We start from the raw sequence: 21928 nt of genomic DNA, 5'->3' as shown, positions 1-21928 counted from the left end.
TATCAGTAGCCTATGCTTTTTGTGACATTTCTGTTTGTGCCGTGTGATTTTTCTAATGTGAAATAGTTTTGAAGACAAAAGGGAGACAAAAGTTTTCTACTGCTTCACTTTAATGGATTTTGTCATGATGTTTTTCTGTATACAAAAGTTGAGATGTCTTAATCTATAAAATCAACTCAAATGTCGAGTCCAAATACTTGACAGGGCACGAGGAGACAAGCAACAATAAAAGAAATAAAAAGTAAAAATGTCCGTTGTTTGTTCTGATTCTTGTGTAGCACATCGGTAATCGAAACTTCCATTAAGTTAGAAGACAAGAATGCCTGCCAGGTGCTTGATGCATTATATTGCTCGTAAAAGCATCTCACTTACTTCCTACCTTTGTCTCTTAATCATCTAAACACCTCCCAGCACACACACACATGCACATACATACACACACACTAAGAGACAGACTGGAGCAGTGGACTGTTTTTCTAATTGGTGTGAATTGATGAGACTGCCGCTGGTGTTGCCACAGATACAAATCATTAATGTTACCCCCTGCTGGATACCACAAGACTACACAGCACCTCCTGTAACACAGAACAAGTTGCCATGGGAACTGTTGACATAAATGAATGGGATGTGATGTGGTGTAAGTGTGTGTAATAGCGAGTCCGGAGGAAAATCAATAAATGGACATGCTTTCAATCTCTTTATGTCTTTTGTCCACCATCCATCAGCACCCTCCACCCACTGCTCACTACATCACTCTGGCTCTCTCTCTTGTTCGCACACATATTTTTTTTGTCTCTTCTTATCAATCACGGCAAAATTGGAGGTACAGTGTAATGTCTCAGAAGTTTTATTGGAACCTAAAAAACAAAACAAAACTGAAGACCAGAATCAGTGGACCATTATGACGACATACAAATTTATAATTACAATGAAAAGTTTGTCACATATTAACTTACAAAAACATTCGAAGAAAAACAGAAGACATAATAATAATAATGAAAAAAGGAAGACAAAGACCTGTAATGATATACACTGGTTTCAATCTAATCATTTCTACAGTGGATATCGTACTACTAAAATACTGACAGTAAAGTTACAGGACTAGGGCTTGCCCATTGATCACAAATTTCAAATTGATGTTATTTACAAGTTAATCCAGTTTTATATTATTTTGAATTAAGTATCATATTTTTTTCTTTTAGTCCTGATCCTATGAAAAACATTTTTTTTTTTGTGTGTAGCACTCCCTTTCTAACCAATTTAATAGACACTTTAAAAAAAATCTGTAAAAATACAGCACAATGTACTATTTTAAAGTACGAAAATTTATTAGGAATTTAGTCATTCTTTGTTTTACCATTTGTAGTTTACATAAACAAACAAAGAAACAAAGAAAAAACAGACAATGTACTGGCAGAAAATTAACAGCACATTCTTTGTTTTGTTTGTTTGTTTGTTCTTTATTTACATTTTTTACAGTGTAGAGACCGCCATCAACTGTTCTCCAGATCAGAAATACCAGTTTTTCCCTACTAACCAGTTGTTGGCAGGGAGGATTACCAACAGGTCTCAACAGCTGTGTAATTGGCACAGAATCAAACATTAGCACTACTGTTTGGCAGTAACAGTAAAAAAAAGTTTTACAGAAATTTTAAAAACTCAAATAATTAATATTTGTTTCATGATTTTAATCGGTAGATTTAATTCTAGAATGATAAGTGTAATTTCACTACAGATTTCTTTATTAAAAACAAAATGCTAAATAAAGAAAAAGACCAGCAGGCTGATACAAAGTCAACAAATCACAGCCAAATCATTACAACAGATACTTCTTTCCCATTTTCTGACGAAATATTTAAACTATGCATCATACAGTATTCCTGTTATTCCCAAGAAACATCATTTTGTGGTGTGAATGCACCTGAGCGGTACAGTCCACTGACGGAGACACAAAGACAAATGAGAACGCATGCTGCAGTTTGAGTGCTTGTAATTCTGTAAGTTCATTTGCCTCGGGCTGAACTGCAGTGCAATGAATATAAATGTCTGACACAAGATTGAAACAAAGCAAAACAGAAGGCAAGACTGTCAAAGGAAAATCTGGGCCCACACACACACTCACACACACTCAAATTCCAACTCACAGACAAAGTACCTGATCTAGTTTGCTAGATGTTACATTAAGATCACTTTGCTTCTATAATACTGGTTTTCAAAATAAAATAATATTAAGTAACATAACTTTACTTAAAGAGCTAATCTTTGGTGTACAGTGTTCAGAATTTGGGCTGCTGACAAATAAATGCGAGCTGAGCTGATAGATCTGTATCCTACAGTCACAAAAAACAACCTGGGATATATTTTTGTAATCAGTAGAAAAGTTCTCATTGTTGTACATTTACATTACATAAATTCTCAGAAGAAATGCAGTTCATGTAAATGCAGTGCTTTTATTTAGCTGCATGTACAGCACATATAGCTGTGTTGTTGTAATGTCACAAAAACATGTTTGTCTCCAACCCTGTAACTGTGGTCCTTTATAAGAATCTTCAACCTTAATTTATGTGACATAAGGAAGAAAGATGACTGTAAAAAGTTAAATTTTTCTTGTTAGCCAATTGAAAGTGGTTTCAGGTCAAAGATCCACACTAACCCAAACGCTGTGTATGTATTAGTGTGTTTCAGTGAGAACAACTCTACTTCATTTTAATGTTGTTCCCTTATAATGTAAACTATGTTGGATAAATCCAGCATTATCAGCCTTTTCAGGGATATCACGCTGAGGTCGAAGGTTACCACACCCGGCAGGATTGTGCTCCTCTGTTCATAATCGACGACTCGGAACACTTGAATGCTTTCCGAAATTCCTCGTAGTTACTCATCGCTCCAATAACTCTGCAGGACATGAGTGACGATAAAGGTCAGGTTGGAGGGGTTCTTGCTATGTGTGTCCATGTGTGTGTCTGTGTGCGGGCTTCACCTGTATTTTGGTGGACTGTGAGCTCCACTTTGGATCTGCTCCCTGGCCGCTTCTGGTCTGTATGTGTTACATCTCACCTGCGCATTACAAACACACCGATTAAATGCTTTGCTAGATACTCAAAATTACGTATGCGTATTCAGAAGTTTCTGACTTAACATGTGCCACTGCATGCAATATTACAATAAAAATCCGAAAGGAAAACTTCTGTCTAGCATTCCATTTGAGGCCATTCCATTTCATTATTTCCACAGACAGGAATGCATTTGAATGCAAAATCACACATGCATGCTTCTATAAATGCAATAATTCTGAGTAGCCAGACATGTTCCACACATGGAAACAGTAAAACACGATGACATCCTGTTTGGCTAGACAGCATGAAAGGGGAACAAATAACTCTAACAGCTCAACAAGAGCAGTACCCAAGATGTGGAACACAGCATGAAAGCCCTGTGATAGATTTTCAAACCTTTCTCATCTCTATGGTTTTGATAGCATTAGAAATAGATATGTTCAACTATATTTTACATTTGTTTCAGTAAATGACAGCGTGAGAGGAGCAACATTGCCTCCTACTGACACTTTTAGGAATTACAAGAACCGACTCTTTAAATTTGCATAAAACTGTAGTTAAGAAATGTCCACAAGGGGGCCATGGGAAATACAATTGGATTCTCCAGCATGGATAGAACCAGCTATAGAAGGTTACTGAGTACATTTACTCAAGTACTTCACTGAAGTACAATTTTAATGTATATACTATTTTTATGTAATCCACTTTAATGGTTTATATGGTTTGGTTTATATTCAACCATTATGTTAAAGTGCCCAAACATTACATTTCCCATAGGAAAATGCCCAAATATTACCTGTCTATCATCACTTTACTATGCAGACCTGCAAATCAACTGAAGGTCTTCAGATCTAACACACACTGGCAGAAAAACTGCATTTAGAGCGTAGTGAAAAACAGTGTGCAAAAGTGTCTTTACATGTGCATAGCTCAAGAAGAACAGTTGGTTGTTGTTCAGTGCAACTCCAGGCAGCAGAGGCTCCTCCACACCACCTCTTCTCTCATCCACCCACCGCCTGTACGCCTACACAAGAACAGTGAAATAAACATTCTCTCATCTGGATTGCTTTACATGACGTCGTTAATTCTTCTTCATCATTTTTGCTAAGGGAACAAATTCCTTTAGGATTAGGAATTTTTTTTTTAAAAACAATAGCTCACAATGTCCGAAGTAGACAGCTCCTGTAGAAAACCATTTCTTAAATCATAGATCATACCCTGAATGCTTCTCTTATTCCTCCATTGTCTGCTATGTTTTCTGCCAGGGTCCTCTTACCCCGCACCTGCAGGGCAAAACATTTACAAAAGAGTAACAAAGGCAGTAATGCATCAGAAACATCTGAACTGAACAACAGTCTTCAGTTATTTCTTGACTTTGATAATTATCCAGTTATACACAGGCATTTTTTAGACAGTTTCTTAGAAAAGTGGTTTAAACTACATCTGCAGTTTTTTCTTCTTTTTTTAAATAAATTTTTGCACATTCAGACTGCTTCCTTACATTTAGGCCCGCCTCCTTCCAGTGATAACCATTATACTGGTTAATCATACACTGGGTCTTCTCATTGAAGGCCTCTATGGACGAGTTGCTCCACCACTGTTCAAGATTGCCATTTTTGTCATACTTGCGACCTGTTCAGACCACATAATTCATTATTATTCAATCGCAAATGTTATATTTTGAAATCATTATTAGCAAACATTATTTACCGTTATTGTCAAAGCCGTGCGTTAGCTCATGTCCAACTATTACCCCGATGGCACCGTAACTTAAAGATCTGTAAATTGAAGGAAAACAACACAGATTTTAGTGTGGCACAAGTCAACGTCTTGTGGAATTTCAAGAGAGGATTAGATTCTATCAGTGGTGCTCGATCAGGGGAAGTATGCAAGCAGTGCCTGTTCAATGAAGTCTAAACACAGACATCTCAAACAGAATTCTGTCATAATTATTCTGGTTTCACTGTATCCATTCTTTAAATGATTGACATCTTGAGGCTGCAGCCTCTGTCTTTGGAAGCACATTTGACTCTGCTTGACTATGATTCCATTGGAATGTGCATTGTGGATAAACCTCTGGTTTTTGATGGGAGACTGAGGGAGACTAGCAATGCTAAACAAGTTGCTGCTGGCTCTGCGTTCAAGGCTCTGAACACAGTTAACAGTTGCAGACTTCACCAATACTTTCAGATTAGCATGCACGAGAGCTGTCTATACTGAGTGTATCATCTTTAGACAGCTGTTTTGTTTAATACGCTACCTTATTTCTTCATTAATAATTTGAATCTTCCTGTAGATCTTGACAGTGCACAGGCCTTTTAATTTAGCTATAATGGTCCTTTAGAACAATTACAAGTATATAATTGAGTACCAAGTAGAATATATTTAAATATTTAAACCAACCTCAAACATAAACAGCAGTAATATTGCTTTTTACCAATCAAATTTACATAACAATACTACAGCTTTATGTACAGTGTGGCATATAAAGTGTGTTATTACTTCTACTAAATGTTCTTAAATGTTCCTCCGGCACAGATCATTGTCACCTAAGAGCAAATATTTTTTTTATGATAACTATAAAAGTAATAACATTTAATAATTCTTCAGCCAGCAAGAAGTGCACAAAGGGGAAGATGACCACACAGAGTGCTGCAAGATGCATAACATGCAACACTAAATCATGAAACGGTTGTTTCATAGTCTGAAACAACAATTTGTCTTGTTAAACAGTGGAAGATAATTTCTTTTTGTTTGTCATTGTCTCTGCTTGAGCTTTTGTAAAAGTCGTCACACACCACTGGATCCTATCATACATAAACTGTGTGCAGTTATTTTTCTATTAGCGGCCAAGCTAAAGAGTATTAAAACTGACAGCTAGCAGGCAGTTAATGAGCTACTTTCTTCATTCAGTAACTTTTAGTTTAATGATGTAAAGTATCACTCAGAGAACAAAACACCAGGAAGAGGAAAGAACACAATAAAAAGAAAGCAATAGAAGCTTTGGAAGCCAGCACCATTCCAGCTGGGCAGATTGTTACATAGCTTGTCATCCAGTCTCAGATATGGTAAAAAAAAGAAAAAAAAAAAGAAGAAGAAGCATGGACAAATGTTACTGTGCTGTGGGAAATTGCTTTACAAAATAAAATCAAGCTGTCAAGCCAATGTTTAATATAGGACAGTTTATAGATCTGTTGAGAACAATAATGCTGCCCAGGCTGTGGTTCTCTAATAGGAGGTTTTTCTTTTAAAATAAAGTCAGCTCTTGGGTGGGATGACTCACCTTGGATACTCTTTTCCCCAGAAAAAGGGTTTTTGAAGCTCTCCAGCAGGAAATCCTAAACAAGAAGACCAAAAATAATTTTTCTTTTTGTGTATCTTTAGTTCTTTCCAAACAGGATATTTTACTGCATAAGGTCAAGGCTTTTCAATCTTATGTTTGCTAACAAAAATGGAAATCCCAGAATTGGTGCTTTGATCTGTCTGGTAAGGACTTAACTGAGTGATTAAAAAAACAAAATGTAATGAATGTATATCTTACTGATTTGATTTGTGGATGAACTATAGAAGGCGTTCACGGTTGTTGGGTTTGTAAACCACCTGAAACACAAACATTAGGCATTAATAAGGACATAAAACCATAGCCTGATTATAAACGATCGCTGGAGCTTCAAGAAAGGCAAGAAAGGAAGTGCCTCCTTCTTTCCAGTGGCCAACAGGGGGCGACTCCTGTTGCTGTATCCCTAATTTCAAGTCTCATTTAATACATCACCATGTCTATTTTATATATTATAATGCCCATTAGAGTCAAAAAGCAGTAAAGCTGCATATACTTTAGGACGGACCTAATGTCAACATGTATCTCCTTATCAAACGGATGATGTCACAGTGCCTAATTAAGTATTCACACTTGCCACTCACTCTGTGCGTGGGACGCTCTTTCGTAGCCAGGAGAGATCGGATTGAGCGATGAACTTCAGTGTCTGCATCACGTTGCCGTAGTAGTCATTCTCTTTTAACTCTAGCTGAAGCAGACACAAACACATTACACATTACTTCTAAATAGCAACATTCCTCCATTTTCAGAATGAAAAGGGAAAAAAACATTGCAGGAACATGATGCTGGTGCTGTGCTAATTTAAACAGACCTGCTTCAAATCTTCATTGAGGTAGGTGTCATTCAAAATAAATTCTGGGTAGCCAACCTTAGCCAGGACTGCATGTGCCTATAGAGAGAGATAAGAGAATTTAAATAAAATCTAAATTAAACATAAAAAGGTGTGTCAGACTCTCAGTCAAACTTAATTGGCAGTGAGTGCAAATATAAGTTTGAATGAGTAAGTTTAAATGATATTAAAGTAATAAAAAGAGAGCACTGTGAGAGTCATAGGCTAAAGTGTCTTCACAGAAACATTGCCGGGCCCCTACAGCAAAATCCTTTTTAATTATGAAGGTCTATATGCTTGCCATAAAGTGGACCCAATTTCTTTAAATGGTTTCAGTATTGTAGCTTGAGCAAAGCTGGTGAATGATAAATAGCTCGGTTCAAGCTGAGAGGCATCAAAAACATTTTAACAGTGAGTGGAGCTGAAAACAATTGTGTTAGCAATAAGATCCTGGACACATTTGAGTCTGACTTTATGAAAACCTAAGATAATGTATTTTCTCTCAATCATTGCAGTTCCAGTGAGAACACATGAAAATTGCAATCAATGAGAATGTGACAATCCCTGTCAGCCAAAAGCTCACGCTGCTCTAAACACTCTTTTTTCACTCAGTTTGATGTCAGCAAGAGAAGATATCCTTTTATGGTCACAGCATAAAAGGCCCCGAACCACAGTTTGGTTGGGGGCAGTCAAGTAGAAGAAAGTTAAAAGTTAATAAAAGGAGACGTGGCTTCTAAGAGGGAAGAGATAAAAGGATGGATTAAAGCATCACTAACAAAGGCTTTTGAGCAGGAAGCAACCCCCCGGAAAGCACTGGTCACTAGGGGAAATTTGTATTCCTTGACTGACTGGTGAGTGGTTTGAGTCGCAAGGTGAAATCAGTCACAAAGAGTGTGCAGCACCAAAAACATCCTTGTAACTGCTTTGGGCACTAACAAATCAATGCTGTTGCCTGTAGGGAAGATGCTGACTTGTCCACAAAGACTTACCAACTGCTCGTTAAGTGGTAAAAATAAAAAATATTGAACATCATATATCTCTTTGTGACAAGTTTCACCTAGTGACTATCAACCACCTCCTTCAACCACTTGCCAACTGCTCAGGCAATAGTCATTTTTCTATGGTATTGCCAGGGGTTTGTCCACGGGTCTCTGGCCCGTATGACTTATGCCTAAGAACCTCACCAAGGCTGACTATAAGATAAATAAGGATTATGGTGGATCACGTAAGAGACACTGTTGTTGGGTTGTTGAGTAAAGGACTTCTTCTTTTTTGCGTATAAATATTCTTTAGTGGTGCCAGTAAATACTAACAGATTTCCCGAACCGATAGAACAATGGTATCTGTTCTAGCTTGGCAGCTGTTTCCAGCTGCTGCAACTACAGTAAGGTCAGACTTTGTTTTAACGGTTAGATGTGACTAACACAGCTGTTCAGAGAGGGTGTTGTTTTCACTATTTAATGCACTGCTGTATTTCATTCAATTTGTTGGGCCAGTTTTGGATTAAACAGTTTGAAATTCACATCACCAATCCAAATATTTTTTAATATTACAGTTTTGTTTTTTTTTTGTTTTTTTTTTGTTTTTTTTGGCCTGTCCCGTTTGGCTCTTTTGCCATCAGAATTGTTGTCTAAAGGCAAAGAAAGATGCCCAACGGATTTACTTTACCAAACTGACCATCCCAGCCTTGCCGTAATGGTCCATTTGATTCACCTTTTATTGTTTATTTTATTTTCACTTACTGAATACGGGACAGACTTGACTGGGGGAAAGAAGGGGAGAAAGAAAGAGGGAAAGAGAAACAGCTGAGAAGAGGGACGGGGGAGAAGGGCAAAAGACAAAAACCAACAAAATGCATATATCAATCACCTGGATCACCTGCTGAGAAAGAAAAAAGAAAGCAAGCAGAAGAGAACAAGAGTAACAACATCACAATGATATATGGGAATATGACAGTAAATACTAAATGTTAAACATTATTGTGCAGCACATAAGATCAACAGAACACAGTGTGCTTTGAGGTAGGAGCCAAAAAGGGTGTAGTTTGTGGGTGTGATCACCCGTGTGTACACCTGTGAGCATGGACGCGCTTGTTTTTTGTTTTTTAAAAGGTTCCTTCATGTAATAATCTGCTAGAGGGTGTGGGGGGGCCACAGCCCCGTCCTCCAGGGCGTGAAGCAGGTGTGGAGGAGATCAAAACTCCAGACATCCAGAGGCCCCCAGAACACAAGAGACCAAGGAAGACCAACAGAGGGGCAGCTGCGCCACTGTCCCAGAAAGAGCTGAGGAGAGTCCCAGATGAGGGCTCACTCAGCAGCCGCGGAGCAGAAGCCAGGGGGAGTTGCAGTGACGCGCCCGTGAGCTCCGCCGGCAGCCAGCTGCGCCTGAGTGACCGAGCCCCAGGCCGAGAGGCCGGGGGCACCCCACCTCCGAAGTGGCCCGAGCGAGCCCCAGGCTCCAGGCCCCGATAAGCGGCCGCCAAGGAGTGAGCCGGTGTGTACCTGGACGCCCATCCCCGGACACAAAGAACCACCAACGCACCGATGTCTGAGGGGGTCCGCCACTGGCAGGGGAAGTGGTGGTAGGGGGAGATAGGCCTCCAAACCTTGGAGGGCCTGAGATGTCCCCAGAGAGGTGGCGCCTGATACCCAACCTGACATATAGACACAGACATACAGGCACACACAGATACAAACATCCATTCCCACCCTCATGCTCTCATATACACTTACTCCACACTCAACCAACGTGGAGACAGACATAAAGAGACGTTGTACACACGATCACACTCCCCAAGCGTACTCTACAAACTGGGTCTAGGTGCCCCCGCCCCTGGAGGGGGGAACTGCACCCGGACCCAGGTGGTGTTTACAGTTTAGATTAGAAAAGATGGAATAAACTGTGCCTTTTCCACAGCTCGCTTCTTGGTTAAATCATCCATCCAGTCATTCTCCTTCTCCAGCATGTCGATGAACGCCCAGCGGATGCCGTCGATCAGCTCCTCCATCTAAGAAACAAATCAAGTATGAAACAGAAGTTTAAATGTTCAGATTTTCAGACGCAAACCTAGAATGTTCTCACTTATAGCAAAGTGAGGCTGTTTATAAAAAATGCAAAAAGGCCCAGCATCATTGCCATCTAAACACAGACACACACACCTACAGTGATGCAGACATCACAGCTCAGCACTCATCTGTTACACAGCTACAGAAAACTCAAACAGCTGAGCCAGGCTTTAGGATATGATGGGAACACACACACCAGGTGTTTCTTGTCCTCCTGGAAGTGTGTGTTGACAAAAAGCCGGCCGGTGGCATAAACAAGTGAGTTCTCCACGTAGTTAACACACTTATCCCAGCGCGGGGTCAGAGAGGTGGTTCCTGTGGTTACCTAATGGGGGCGAGAGAGACGGAAATTCAAGGTGACATCGCTCTAAAAAAACAACTTCCACTGACAAGTTTCCATTAACGAGAGTGTTTAAGACCTCACGCTGAGTCACTTTAGTCGGGGAGGGGGGATGATTTGTTTAAAACATTTGAAGCTACCAACTGGTAAAATTAGAAAATCTTTCCCCAACTCACTAAGTACTGTGACAAGAATTTTGCGACCTAAAAACAGAGATTGAGAAAAGCTGAGAAACCTTCAAGTGTAGTTATTTAGGTTTAGGTGTAAAACATTTAAAAAGGGAAAAAAAGTGTACGTTAAGAGAATTATGAGCAGCTGCCGCTGCTAATGAAATGCACCCAATTAACTAATCATCAGCAAGTTTGAGCACCTTTATAAAAGCAGAGATTTTTGGCAGTTTTGTATGTCTGGAAGATTTTAGTGTGTTAGCACAATGGTGTTAGCCAAGGAGCAAGTACATCAGAAATGATCTCAGAGAAGCAACTGTTGGTGCCAGCCAATCTGGGAAGGGTTATAAGGTTATTTTCAAACAATTTAAAGTCTATCATTCTGCAGTGAGAAAGATTATTCACAAGTGGAAGACATTCAAGATAGCAGCCAGACTTCCAAGGAGTGAATGTCCTAATAAATTCACCCCAAGGTCAGACTTTTGCTCTGAGAAACTGTGAAAAACCCAAGAGCTACATCTGAGATTTAACAGGCCTCGGTTAGCACGCTAAATGTTAACATTCAAAATATTGCATTTCTTAAGCTTTTCTAAAATACAGTTGTTTTCAAAACATTCAAAAGTGATCATATATGGACATAGATTTGTGTACCGACCCGAGCGTAGTCAAGGTATCTGTAGAGGAAACGACGGCTCAGAGCGGTTATCCGGGAAAAGACTGTCCTCCACTGGACGTAGTTCGCTACCGTCCTGGAGAGCGAGAGACACGGGGACATTAATTCAATTCCTACATGTAATCTCATTATACACTGTAAAATACTTGCACTGAGCGACAGGTGCCCTCGAGCCCCAGTGTGGGCTCATGTCTGTGCCTGTGTGTTTACATTATATCTGTCCCTTATGAGGACTGGGTTGAGTTTATAGGGGAGTTGAATGTTTATCTCAGGTGCCAATTCTTCAATTTTTTGACACTACGAGAGTAGCTTTGCCTGATATACACTACATAATAATCCTTATTTTTCTTTTACAGAGCCTACTGCGCCCCTCACTGTTTTAGCTGCTCTTTCTTTAAAGCCATCCTGCCATTAAGCCAAGCATCTGAACTCTGAGGCTATGTAGCTTTTGCACCCTTTTATTGCCTATTGCTTGCAGATTTTGCATCTGCATTGCTGATGCACGTAAACTGCCCGAGGCAGTTTTCTACACTATTTAGCTCGCATTGGGACCAAACAATTGTATTTATTAATAGGGTGTGTATGAAGAGTGTCTTTAAGCTATTGTGTCAACAAGGCACCACGATAGAAAGGGAGTCTGTACCGGGGATCGGTGGCCTCGATGAGCTTCATAAGTTCCTTGAAGTACTGTGGAACTCTGACGATGACAGGCTCAGAGGAGGAGATGGATCGATCCGGGTCACCTTTAGACTCCACCACAGTTTTTACGAAATTAAGCCAATCGAACTACAGCAATAGAGAGAGAGGGAGAAAGAGCACGAAAGGTCTTTAACACTATATAGAAATATGTAGTATATTCACCAAGCCAGCTACTTCAGTTTCTGTGCATCGCAACACCTGCATGCATTGTATTTTTTCAATTTCAGAGTTCAACTTCAACTTTTGTGAACTACATTTTTGTGCACAGGTAAATACAAAATATCAGCAGTCCTCGTTTCTAATTCGGTTTGTATAGAGGTTAAACATATCATGAAGCTTGTAGTTACATTTCAGACAAATCCAATAAAAGCAGTTTCCTTGACTTGCTGATTGAGTTTCTGCTCTCAGTAGCTACAAATTCACCATCAGAGCGGTACTGATCTTTCTTCTGACCTTGGAAACAAAACAGTCCACAAAAAAACAGGAATGTTTGGTACTATTGAAGAAAGCCCTGCTTGGTAGGAAGACTTCTCAGGAAAAACCGGACAAGGACATCGTGTACAACTTGGTTTTGAACCGGTCTCAACTGATGCTAAGGTTGATTTCTCTCTGGCGGTTTTTCTGCATTGTTTTAAAGTACCTGAGGTATTGAGCGCTGCAGTCGAGAGAGTGTGTATTTGTGGTACATGCTCTCGCTGGTGCGGTTTTCATAGGGAATCAGGATCTGCAGACACAGAGAGCAATTGTCATCAGCATGACTGATCCTAAATTTGTCCAAAAAACGATTTCCTGTTATACTGTTGGCGAAGCTGATGAATCAGCCGCCATATTTCACAGAGAATAATGTAGAGTTTTAATTAGCTTTGGAGCTACAGAGACCTATTTAATAATTTTCATACATTAAGCGGGATTATATTTATCTGACATGACGTCCTTACATGAGCCACTTTGGTCTCAAAGGCGAGAGCCTTTTCCATCTGGGTCAGAGCGTCTTTCTCTGGGGCGCCCAGCATGACGGCCACATCCACCATCAAACTGAGCAGCGCCGCACGATACTGGAGAGAGAGACAGAGAGACTTCATTCTTTCATTGCTCTGAGCTATCAGGCATCATCAGACATCAATCAAGCGCCTGCATCTGCACTCACATACCCTTGTGCTACTGTATCAGTATTCAGTGAAACGTATTTTTTTATTATTACCTTTTTTGAGGGAGAGACACACAGCAGCAGAAAAATCTTCAGTGGTTTAAAGGGACATTTATGTTCACAAATAGCTTCATGGTGACTGAAAAAGGGAATCCAATCTGTGTTGCTCGCTGATGATGTTTATAAAGCATTAGAAAGTTTAAATATTTGTGTGTTAAAGTTAGCAGATCAGATAAACTATTAATAAGAATGTTTCGGCTCAAAAGAGGTTTTTTGCATTATATGCTAATATATATAAATGTAAATGTATCCATTTATCAGTGGTTCAGAAATATTTAAAGCCAGATCAGTACAAAAAAGAAACAATTAGAAACAATTAAAAAAAGAAAGTGATACAAGAGCGGTTTTATTCAAAAAGATTTTGTTATCCTTAAATTACATTTCTGCTATTTTAAGTTTTGCATGAATATCTTGAACTACTCTAAATTCAAAGGCTTGAACAGGTCTTCACTCATAAATGTTTAGATTTGAAGTTATAAGAAGGAATTCACAGTTATAGAGATTATAAAAAGCCTTATTTGATATCTTCAATTCCATTTAAATTTATAGCTTCTAAAGGTGCTTTATGAGGTCTTTACAATCCCTTTTGAGTGAGAACTCTGTGACTGAGGTGAGGAAGAAATCTTTTTTTTAAAGGAAAACACAGAAGGGGACGTATTGAGTCTGAATAGAAACTCTTGTTCCGAAGAAAAGTCTTTTTTGCTACCACTCATCCAGGACGGAAAGTTTTGGTTAAAAGGTAAGATGGAAAAATGGCAAAGTGGAAACTCACCGCCTGGGCAGAGGAGGTGTTGGTGATGTAGTCTTCCCTGGAAGGCAGAGACAAGGATGCCTGATCGAGCTACATAAAGACAGAAAGTGCTGGTTAGCCTCTGCTGCTTTTTACACTGCTGTCTTTCAAAACAGTTCCAAGAGGTTTCAGATACATTATATTCTAGTGAAGCTAAGCTAGATACATAATAACTCACCTGGCTTTGAAACTTGGATCTGTTCGCATGACTGATTAGCTTTTAAATTCTGGTTGTATGTTCAAAAATATTGCTCTTATTCACTTTTCAATGTCATAATTTGGCACAGGGAGATTTCTTTTAATAAGAATAGCCTGTGCATGTACACATCATTCTTATAAAATAAAATAAAAATGATTGGCCCATTTGAACTGTTTTTGTGCCTTTTGATTGAGCACACGATTATTGATTATTACAAAAATGAAGTAAACAAAAATGAATAACAGCATTATTTTTTAATTTTCTTTGTTGAAAAGGTACTTATCCTGTCTGGTCTCACTTTCCCGTCTGGTCCCACAGTTTTTAACAATGAAAATTTCTAAACCTAAACTTTAAGTCCTTCTACAAAATTGGAACCAAATGCTGTATATAAAAGATGGATATAACACTGACCTTACAAACTGGTTTACAGAAATTGTTTTGGCCGTTGCCAACTTTGCAGGGTGGATCTAACTGAGAAATTGACACATAGTAGACACTTTCCAACCACAAGGACTAAACAGGACTATAACTTAAAAAATAAACATCTGTATAACTTTAGTACCAACTGTGATCATAGAGTATAATTGGGAAAAGATGAGTTTATGACAGATAAACAGAGTCATGTTGTCCTTAACTCATGGATTCTATAAAGAAGGCTTCTTTTTGCCTCGTTCGATTTCTTTTCTTTCTTTCTTTTTAGATGTCCATCTTTTATATACAGTGTATGGGATTGTGGATTTTGTACTTCAGTACAAGCAACTAAAAAAATGGGATTAATGTAATTTGATAGTGAGATGAAATGGACTTCTTGAATCCAACAATGCAAGTGCAATACTATAAAAATGTGCTTTACAGTGGAGTTATGTGATGGGCTATGAAGGAAAAATGTCTGACCTTGATAATGTAGTGAGAGGAGTTTTTGTCATCAGGGGAGACGTACAGGCGAATCAGGACGCTCTTACTGTGCTGATTCCTCATCGCTGCCAGCGTCTTCAGGAGGCTCCACTGACTCTCTGACCACTGATATTCCCCACCGCGCCCGTCACCCACAACAGGCCACCGAAACTCTGGCTGTTTAAGTGTTCTCAGCATTGGTCTGGCATCCAGCTCCTCCAATAGAGCTTTGTACACAGACACACAACAAATGGTATACACAACTTTATTGATTTTTTTTGTACTCTTTTTACAGCTCATGTGGCTATTTTTTTAGCTTTGTGCTGCACCCATGTTTCTTATTGCTTTTCCATTACCCCAGATCTGTCGTGTGGATCAATAAAAGCTCATCCTACCTTATTTGTTTTCAGAGTCACTGTGTCTTTGTGTAAATGATTGACTTTGTAAGGACATTTAATTGTAGGGTTTGAATTTTGAGGGTCTCATATAAACAAAATCCCCACAAATCCACAGAGCAAACGTCTGTGTTGTGACTTACTTTCATTCAAACAGGAGCGGTACAGGCTCTTAGCTTTGGTCACTGCTTCAAGTTCGTCAGGGTCAGAAGGAGCTTGCAGTAATTCTGATGGAGCAAATTGGAGTCATCATTCAAAGAAACCTCTAATGCCCAGTCATCATCTCTGCTAGAGGCTAACCGCTCAGGGATACATTACCCGTCACTAGGATAACACACTTAGCCATATAGTCAGGATGCATAATGGCTGATGTTTAATGTAGAATTGAAAAAAAAGAATGTATGGATTAAAATGATGGTAAACCACCATTTACCATTTAAAATGATGACATGCTTGCTGTATTGATCTCCTTTTTTTAAATTTGATGTGAGCTTTGCAGTGTTGTTGGAGCACTATGCTATTTCAGTAGCGTACTCTGAAAGTAAGAGTCCAGTGAATGGAAACACTTAACCTTGTTCATGACCTTTAATGAAATTCCTATTAAGGAAAAAGGTTGCATCATTGTCTACTTCTGCCAGATGTTTCTTCCTGTTAAAAGGCTGTTTTTCCCTCTCACTTTCACCAAGCGCTTGCTCACAAGGAGTCACCTGTTTTCAAGGCACAATATAAAGCACCTTGAGGCAAATGTTGTTGTTTGGTGCTATATAAATAAAATTGCACTGAATTGAATATCTAGCACTATTCCTTTTCTGTTTTGTAATTCCAATATTTTCATTTATTATTATACTGGATCTTATTGTTATCTTCTGTCTGAAATAAGCCATTATAGGTCCTGTCTTGCTAAGCTACCTCTCCCTAAAAGAGCACTTTTTGCTGACTGGCTAACTTCCTGAATGCCGAGCAGCTCTGTGTGTGCTCTGTCTGTACCAGACGACCATATAAAGAAAACTGCAGCAATATCCCAAAAGTAGAAAAAAATTGAAAACTATTCAGAGCAGTCTGCAGCCAAGAATTTAGCTTAAAGGAAATACATTTACATTCAGTACGTGCATTTTACATCTATACTTCATTATTCCAAACTTCTGAAACTTTGTAAGAAAACCAAAATGCTTATTAGGACATCGATGAGGAATTTATTCTCAAACCTTTAAGTTGGATGTCAACATGCTGCCTAAGCCAGGGGTAGATGCCGTAAGAGGACGAATCTTCAGGAATTGGGTTCTCCTTCAGCCACCCACCACAAGAGAAAGCATAAAAATCCTCGCAGGGGTTTACAGATTGATCCATTTTACTTAGAATAGACCCCGCTACAGAGATAAAAAAAAAAACCCACCTCCATCAATGACATTTAAGCATAAGGTACTTAGGTCACAATTAAGACAGTCCATATGTAACCCGCTAAACGTACAAGATGGACCGTTTAGCGCCTCTTCTCACCTGCTTCAATGCATTCTGGGGTCAGACAGAACTCCTCCTGACTGGATTTTTGAGACACTGAGGAAGAGGAAAAGAGTTGCTGGTGAAGTTTGAGAACTGAAGACATGCGCACAAACGTCGAACAAGTTCAGCTCTGCATCAGATTGGGGGAAGTTGAGACTTTCACAAGGCCGCACCTTGAGCAAAACCAGTTCTAGGGTCAAAAAATCAACTTTGACTCAAACAGTTATTGTTATTGTGTATTTGATGCATAAATGTCTCTTTGAAATTCTGCCTCATCTCACAAGATATCCTGAATGCAAGGATGAATTATTAGCAAATGTATAAGTTTGAAAATATTGTGCAAACTTGACTTTTCATGCTCTTTGTTGTAATGATATATATCATAAAAAATGCTCTAGAAAATGAACTCAACAGAAAGAAAATTACTATATTCTCAACCGTATAAACATACAGTCTACCCCTCCCTACGGGGGCTGTAAAACTTTGACTGCATGACTTCCACCTTGGAACACTGCACTACTATACTGAAGCATTATTACATATATTTCAGCCTCTGAATACTCCCCCACCAGTGATTATGCAATAATTACCCCAAAATGACAGTACTTATTGGAGAAGGATGTAGTCGAGGACATTTCTACTATCCACTCTTTAGGAAAAAGGGTCAAACCGAGATAAACAAGTAAAGCTGATACAGCTGCAGAGCGCTCAGACAGAGTAAATAGTCATGCTTGCCACACTCTTGAAAGATGCAATAAGTGTGACATTACTCGCTCGCTTTTGCGAAAGGCAATCAAAACACCACAAAACAAACAGAATAGGCACACCATTGTTTAAGCTACTTGCATTGTAACTGGAGGTTTACCCATTCACTTCCCTTCATAGAAGGTGAGCAAAAACCTGCCTTTCCAACCTCCTGGCAGAAACCGCTGTTATGTGATGTGGATCCGTGGACAGATTTAGAAACCAAATCCCCATTGTGAACGGATGAGTGGAGCGTTACGGTGCTGCGCCGCAATGTCTGACCTCTGAGGTCCACCAGCCTTGTTGCCTAGTTAGAGCTGCTTGTTGAGAGTTGTGGCCACTTTCAGAACAGCTTCAACCCTGCATGAACTGCTTGGCCTGGAACAAACTCAACAAGGTGCTCTCTCACCCAGAAGCCCATACACAGGGGTTTAAACACGCACACACACTCGCGACTGAGGCTCCAGTGTCACTGCTAAAACCAAACTTATGTCCATTACTGAGATACCAAACAAGCCACCAACACAAACATGCAGATACACAAGCACACATTTAAGACTCACACTCTTTAAACTCATTAAAAATATCTGGAAAAAAAAAATCAAAGCAGCATTCCTGTGTGTGGTCATTCACATGGATGGGGAAGGGGGGGGGGGTTCTATTAGTGTGGGTGTGTGGGACTGCATACATGGGCTCGTAATGTAATTACACTTCAATGAAACCACAAGAATTCTGCCTTCCCTCAACAACTAAAAAAAAACAAAACAATACTTACTCTCGCACCCCTCCCTGCTACAGCATCCTCACAGCCATGCAACACTCACATTACTCAAATGTTCTCCTCAAAATCTTGAAGGCAGAGTTGCACATGAGTGATGCCAATCCAAACTATGAGCATAGCAGAAAGACTGGGAAAAAATGAGCATATAGCTAATCAGGCTCTCTTTAAAGTTCCTCTGGAGCCATGCTGCAATATTTCCTACAATGTAAAAACCACAACTTTCAAACAGCAGATAGACATATTTGTTCACTCCAGACAAAAGCAAGCTAGCTATTTGGTAAATGGGCTGATATAGCGCACACATCATGCCTAAGTGCTTTTAACAGTCACACACTCACACTCCAGTAGGTGCATTGGGGGCATCTTGAGGTTAAATATCTTGCGGAAAGGTACTTTGAGGATCCGAGGATCAATCCACTTACTGTCTAATTAGTAGGCCACCCATTTTACCTCCTGAGCTACAGCTGCCCAGTATTTTTGCCCACTTCTAATATTTCTAAATATCAGAGTGAGCATGTTCTTATTCTCCAAACTGTTTCTTTTGAGCAAAAATTGAGAATTTGACCATTATAGAAATGCATATAATATAATACATATAAAAATCTATTTTTTTTTATTATGAGTAGTAACTAATCTTACTGTTGAGAAAGAAGGTCCACATGTTCTGTGCAGAGGGAACTGACTGCATTGTTTCAACAGAAATAAAAAATGAATAAATAATAATGAATTGGAGAACAAACAATTTGGCTACATTCACACTGCAGGCGAAAGCGCATCAAATCAGACTTTTTTGACCCTATACGACCCAAATCTGATCATGGTATGACAGTGTGAACGGCACAAATCTGATATTTTCAAATCCGATCTGGGTCACTTTCATATGTGGTACTGAATCCTATACATATCTGATGTTTTAGAAAGCGACTGCTGTTTGAATGGTCATGTCATTAAATCCGTCTTTTACATCACTGACACAAGACAGACGGCAATTATCAGCACCGGAGAAGACATCGCGAACGCTTCCTGGCCATCCAGTGAAACTGTTGGGAAGACTACGTTGGAGAAACGTGAACATTTTATTTGTACTGTATAATCTGCAGATTCTGACAGAAATTTCCAACTATCCTTTTAGGCCATTTGTAAATAACAAAGTAACTTTATAACTTAAAGCAAAATTGGGAAACGTAAAATCCGAAACAAGTCTTTATATTAAGGCCATCAGTCAAACAATACTGTTTGCTCTGGGTCTAAACAGAGCGCGTTGTGTGTGACGTTGTGTGTGACGTCGTCTTTTGCGCATGTGGGCCACTTTGAGGGTTCACACTAGAGCGCGTTTGCTGTCACATTTTATTTGTAGTGTGAACAAGCAGACAAAAAAATCGGATTTGATCAAAAAATCGGAATTGAGCGGTTAACCTTGAGCATTTAAGAGGTTAAGACCTGCAGTGTGAACGTAGTCAGGAGGAAACATCTGGAAAAGTCCAGCTAAGAGTGCATACAGCGCTCTTACACAGTCCCCAGACATGGATTAAACCTACTCCTAGAATAAAAGAACAGTCAAAGAAGCTCTCCAGCTCTAGGATTGTGTTAATCCATGGGGATCCATCAAAATAACAGCCCTCATAGTCAACCCATGTTTACCCACGCTTTATTGTCTTTTTAATTATATTTTATATATTCCCATGCAAGCGACAGGTGTTAAATATATTTGTTTAAACTCATCTTACTCCTTTTTGCCCCCTTTATTGCAGTGTTATGTGGATATGTGTGAGATCTAATCTAAAGCATGCAAATTACTGGTTTAGCACACCTACCAGCACCTACCATCTTTTACAGCACCAGCTTAAATTGATGTAAATAAATAACTTGCAAACCGTTACACATGTCCCTGCTAAAAAATACTACACTCTGCAGGAAGAGCTGTGAAAAACACATTCTTTTCTGTTCCACTAGTGTCCCGATTTGTGTCCCACTGTGCATTACGGAGAGCACAAAGTTGTGCGTGTGCAAGTGGGCGTGTATGAAACCTTACATGAACCTAAAATAGTTCTACACAAGTTACCCGCGAGACCTCCACAAAGACCTTTGCTCCCATTCGCATGGTCATGTGTTATTTACAGTCTGCATGTACTATAATCTGAGGACACCATGCATACATTCTCATATGTTGGATTCCTAACTAATTATAATGTAGGATAAGGAAAATGTGTGCATATATAAATATATGTGTGTGTTTGGGGTGGACTTACCTAGTATGAGAGCAAGAAGCAGAGCGGCGCAGAGTAACACACACATGGCCAGAGCTATCTTGTAGAGACGACTGCTATCCCTCTCGGGTTTAACCCCCCCGCCGCCTAAATGCTCCAGCTCCATGGTTTACTATATCACACACACAAACACACACACACACAGATAAAACACTACTCCTACAGTCTAAAAATCTTGAGAGGTGAAGTAGACATTAATCATCTAAATACTGGCAAAAAATAAATAAAAATCCCAAACTATAGAAAAATAGGCCCCAAAAGTCTAATATCTGGGCAAAAATTAAATGCCCAAAAGTCTTACAAACATCTCTGTAAAATTTCAGAGAATTTAAAATTTCCCTCAATTTAACAGCCCGAACTCGGATCAGTTTCCCAATCTGTCTTGCTCTCTCTGCTGCTCTCTGTCTATCTGCAGCTACTCAAACTTCACTCTGGCTCTTCAGACTGTTCCTCCCTCCATCCCTCCTCCTCTCCTCCAGCACTCCTCCCTGCCTTGCACCCACCCTCCCTTCTGTCCTTCCTCCTTCCCTGCAGAAAACTACAGACTAGTCTTCCCAGTGACATGAACTAAGGTCATATATTAAAACAAAAAAACAAAAACAAAAACAAAATCATTGGCCAGAACCAGGACCTTATCTGTGCATGTGTCTGCACTGGCAGCTGCACTTCTTCTTCATGGCGCACATGTGAAACGTGTGTGCCTAACCTCATGTACAGAACAGCAGGGTGCTCTGCTTGAAACATTTATCAGATCAGACAGCCAGTGAACTAGAACCAAATTATCCTCACAGGACACCGATTATTGCAGATTAATCTGATGATGAAGGTGGTGTTGCTGCTGTCTGTAAAAATACATCACTGTTTTTGTCTACTTTCTCACTCTCTTTGAAGTGCAGATGACCGTGACAACGCAGACTCCTGATTGGCCTTCAACTTCACCCCCTTCACTGTGGTGAGAACTCTTTCTGCACGTGCTCATTAGGGT

The 21928-nt window shown here is 39.6% G+C and overlaps 1 protein-coding gene across 1 annotated transcript; it reads right to left on the bottom strand.

The window, feature by feature from the left end:
• Positions 1-824: 824 nt before the first annotated feature.
• phex (phosphate regulating endopeptidase homolog, X-linked) lies at positions 825-21342 on the bottom strand. The gene is made up of 22 exons (XM_086306727.1): positions 20926-21342; positions 17149-17205; positions 16857-17018; positions 15795-15878; positions 15257-15483; positions 14146-14214; positions 13105-13221; positions 12807-12890; positions 12111-12253; positions 11450-11543; positions 10484-10612; positions 10128-10229; positions 7205-7282; positions 6978-7081; positions 6598-6656; positions 6340-6394; positions 4767-4834; positions 4558-4688; positions 4274-4339; positions 3976-4080; positions 2981-3057; positions 825-2895 (listed from the first exon to the last, which is right to left on the bottom strand). The coding sequence occupies exons 1-22, from the start codon at positions 21047-21049 to the stop codon at positions 2793-2795; spliced, it is 2238 nt and encodes a 745-aa protein (XP_086162853.1). The 5' UTR covers positions 21050-21342; the 3' UTR covers positions 825-2792.
• Positions 21343-21928: the final 586 nt, after the last annotated feature.

The sequence above is a fragment of the Aulonocara sp. 'chitande type north' Nkhata Bay genome, linkage group LG9 (assembly GCF_057382095.1).
Source record: "Aulonocara sp. 'chitande type north' Nkhata Bay isolate Kocher_YH1m ecotype deep benthic linkage group LG9, A_spYH_male_GT1.1, whole genome shotgun sequence".
NCBI classification, from domain to species: domain Eukaryota; kingdom Metazoa; phylum Chordata; class Actinopteri; order Cichliformes; family Cichlidae; genus Aulonocara; species Aulonocara sp. 'chitande type north' Nkhata Bay.
The sequence above is the reverse complement of the archived record's forward strand: the minus strand, read 5'-3'. Positions and strand labels throughout refer to the sequence as shown.